Below are 3,661 nucleotides of genomic sequence, written 5' to 3' on the forward strand. Positions count from 1 at the left end.
CAGGATCAAGAAAATCCCCTTTGGGTACCAGAACGCTTGACACGACCATGGAGAGAGAAACCTACCGATAAATATGGAAATGGCTCAGGAGAGAGAGTTATGGGGAATAGTGAGGGCCCTTCCTCTACCAGTTCCCCTAAATGTTAATGCTGGTGTTAATCCCAGATTCTGTGCAATGCCTTGTTTAATGTATCCTTGAAGGGGAGTCTGTGCTTTTCTGTGGAAAATANTTGTAAACTTACTTCTGTATGTATGGTACCTCCCTTTTTCTTTTTAGTTAGTAATAGGACTAGTTTTTTTGAACTAGAATGCTCCAATATCACATGCTTTTTGTCTCAATGCTGGAATGCTACTAGACCTCCCTCCCCGCCCTGGCGATGGTGACCAGAATACCCACAGCCATAACCTGGCCTCTGGAGGTGCAGGAGGGTCAGTTGCCAGTGCTCCTAAGGAATAGGAGAGATTTTGGAATTACAGCCGCCATCATTACAGCAGTGATTGGAGATGCTGTGGTGGATGGTATGCATGCACAGGCGGGTGCAGGACGACCAATGACTGCTGACTCAAGCAGCTATAGAGTCAGGTAGTTCGCCCCGTGTTTGGCTCAGTATGATGGATCGTTAACCCATGAATGGTAAGACTCTCACATGTGCATACCAACCTAAGACAGGTTGGTGAAAATGAGTTCACCACACCAATGACGGGTAAGGATGTAACATGGTTGAGGGCAACCTAAGACAGATGCGATCCCAGAGCCAAGTTAATTAAACAAAAAGGAGGATGTGTGGGAAGCAGGTGTGGCCAAGCCCCGTGATCCCTGTTTACCAAGAACCTGAGCCTGTGCACTTGTAAGATCCTGTGCTGCCGGCCTGATGAGTCACTGACCTATCACCACGTGCCCTGCCTGCATGCACGGCTTGTGTTCAGAGCCTGCTGAATGCTGATTGGATCCAGGAGAGGGAGAAGAGATAAGAGGCAGAGGACTGATGAAAAACAAAAACAGGATGAGCCTGAGATAAAGATGAAAGTTTTTGAAGAAACCTTTCTTGGCATTCATGTCGTTTTTTTTTCCTGTCTCTGCCGATCAGAGTGCGGGGTTGCAGCAGTTCAGTGTATTATTATTGTATGAATCACATTCTCCTCAAGCCATTACCTTAAGGATTAAATGAGCTGATGTAAAGGTGGCTCTTAGCAAGGCATCAGCCACAAAAGAAGGATTTAAATGTTGGTTCTATTACCATCGCAGGGGAAGGGGAAGAAAAGCAACCAGGTCTTCATGTTTGTCTTAGTCAGGGTTTCTATTCCTGTACAACATCATGACCAAGAAGCAAGTTGGGGAGGAAAGGGTTTATTCAGCTTATATTTCCATACTGCTGTTGATCACCAAAGGATGCAGGACTGGAACTCAAGCAGGTCAGAAAGTAGGAGCTGATGCAGAGGCCATGGAGGGATGTTCTTTACTGGCTTGCTTCCACTGGCTTGCTTAGCCTGCTCTCTTATAGAACCCAAGAATACCAGCCCAGAGATGGTACCACCCACAAGGGGACCTCCCCCCTTGATCACTAATTGAGAAAATGCCTTACAGCTGGATCTTGTGGAGGCATTTCCCCAAAGGAAGCTCCTTTCTCTGTGATAACTCCAGCTGTGTCAAGTTGACACAAAACTAGCCAGTACAATGTTTTAATTAGTTTTAGATACAGTTTTACACTGACACAGTTTGGAAGTGTTAGTGTATAATCCTGGACAGTCTGAAACTGTGCCAGTGCTTTTCCATGGGATGAGAACAGTGAGGAGTACCTCTGCTTGATAGCTCTCTTTGTTGATCAGCAAAACTGGGGAGCAGACAAATTCAGTGACCTTTGTCAGTGAAGGGCTGGATCTAGAACACAGGACCTGCCCTGCAGGGCTGTGCTGAGTCAGAACAGGGCCCTGAAGCTTGTCCTACACAGAATGCACCTAGTAGTGGGCTCCTTGACCCTGCCACCCAAAGCAATGTTGGGCCTAGAACACAGGTCCCAAGCCAGCCCCACAGAGCATCACTTCTATCTCTAGATGCCACTCATCATTGAGTGTTTCTTTTCAAATGAGAACATCAAGTATCTACGGAACAATTGGCAGCAAGCCCAGTATCCTACCTCACTCTGCATCTTCTGAGCCTCCTTTGAAGATTGATATGATGGTGTCTCAACAAACTCAAGCATGGACTTCCCCTTATTTTTCTCATATTCTTCTCTGTATTTTACCTGCATTGAAAAAAATATTAAAATCATATAAAAATAAGGGCTATGTATAGCTCAGTGTTAGAGCACATTCTTAGCAAAGTCTTGGGTTCAGTTCCCAACAATAATAACAACAACAACAACCAAAATCCCATGTAGTGAACAAAATACAATAAATGTAACCAAAATTAATTATCCTGTTTTGTGTTCTCAAGTTATTCTTGCAGTTTAGGGTGATGAGTATGTGCCCCAGAGTTAGTGACATACAAGGGCTGAACATTAACCTTTTAAGGATAAAAATTTATTTTAGCCCAATCAAAAGATATTCAGTGTTGTGAGACATTAAATAATGTATTCTAGAGAGGAAAATTAAAATATTGTGCCAAATAGGTAGAATATATAGATATTTGTTAAATATATGGGGTTATTCATATATATTTAATAATATCATATTATGAATTATTTGTATCACTTAAAATTAGTTTTATCTCCTTTCTGATTATAAAGGGAAGGATAGTTTCTGTTGCTTCAGGTTTTGATTTTTTCCTTTTCTCTGTGTAGGTATGCATATGTGTTGTGTCTGTGGTGTATTGTGTGGTGTGTGCACAGAAGTGTGTGTGCAGGTGTGTGTGCCTGTGTATGTGCCACAAAGGCTAGATGAGGATACTGAGTTTTCTGTTCTATTGTTCTCTGCCTTACTTCCTTGAGATAGAGACAACTGGATGTGGAGTTGGGCTTCAAGCCAGCCAACCCCAGCAACTCTTCTATCTCCATCACCCCAGCATATGTTACAGTTACAGGTATATGCAGCTACTCCCAGGTTTCAGCCTGGTTCTCGGGATGAGCTTCAGTCCCCAATACTTGCAAAGCAAACATCATTATAGCTGAGCTCTATCCCCAAGCCGGTGTCTTCTATTTCTTAAAAACGAAAGCTAAAACTGTATGTAAGACATCAGAATGGTTGCATCTTAGCAATATTTTAACTGAGTTCCTAGAAAAGCTTTGATCATGACCCACTTCATTCAGAAATGCATTTTCATTCATTCTTGGGCTTCATAATTGCTTGTGAAATTATTTAAGTTGTATAATGATAACAATTACTAGATCAACCTAAAAGAAAATTTCTTATACCGAGAACTTTGTGATGACAGGAAATAAATTTTGAAATATCTATTTGTGAAATAGTTTCATAGTAGACAATTATGCTGCGTATATTATATTATAATATATTAGAATAAAATTTTGTGGGAAAAATTGAAAGAAAAGTAAGTATTTAGGCAGGCATAATACTACATATCTGTAAACCCAACATTGGGGAGGCAGAAGTAAGTCAGTTGTAAGTCAAGTTACATAGTTAAAGCCTAGGTCAGCCCTATCTTGAGAAGGAAGGAAGGAAGGAAGGAAGGAAGGAAGGAAGGAAGGAAGGAAGGAAGGAAGGAAGG

At 41.8% G+C, this 3,661-nt stretch overlaps 1 protein-coding gene across 5 annotated transcripts in view; it reads right to left on the reverse strand.

Moving 5' to 3' along the window:
• Positions 1–3,661, reverse strand: part of Nebl (nebulette) — a 363,961-nt gene that overhangs the window by 67,852 nt on the left and 292,448 nt on the right. For 4 of the 5 annotated variants that reach the window (XM_029536745.1, XM_029536746.1, XM_029536744.1 and 1 more), the window contains exon 13: positions 2,136–2,243. The exons of the other annotated variant lie outside the window; for it this stretch is intronic. In XM_029536745.1, coding sequence (XP_029392605.1) covers positions 2,136–2,243 — 108 coding nt within the window. The remainder of the gene's footprint in view (positions 1–2,135; positions 2,244–3,661) is intronic. 5 annotated transcript variants of the gene reach the window in all.

The sequence above is a fragment of the Mus pahari genome, chromosome 3 (assembly GCF_900095145.1).
Source record: "Mus pahari chromosome 3, PAHARI_EIJ_v1.1, whole genome shotgun sequence".
NCBI classification, from domain to species: Eukaryota; Metazoa; Chordata; class Mammalia; order Rodentia; family Muridae; genus Mus; species Mus pahari.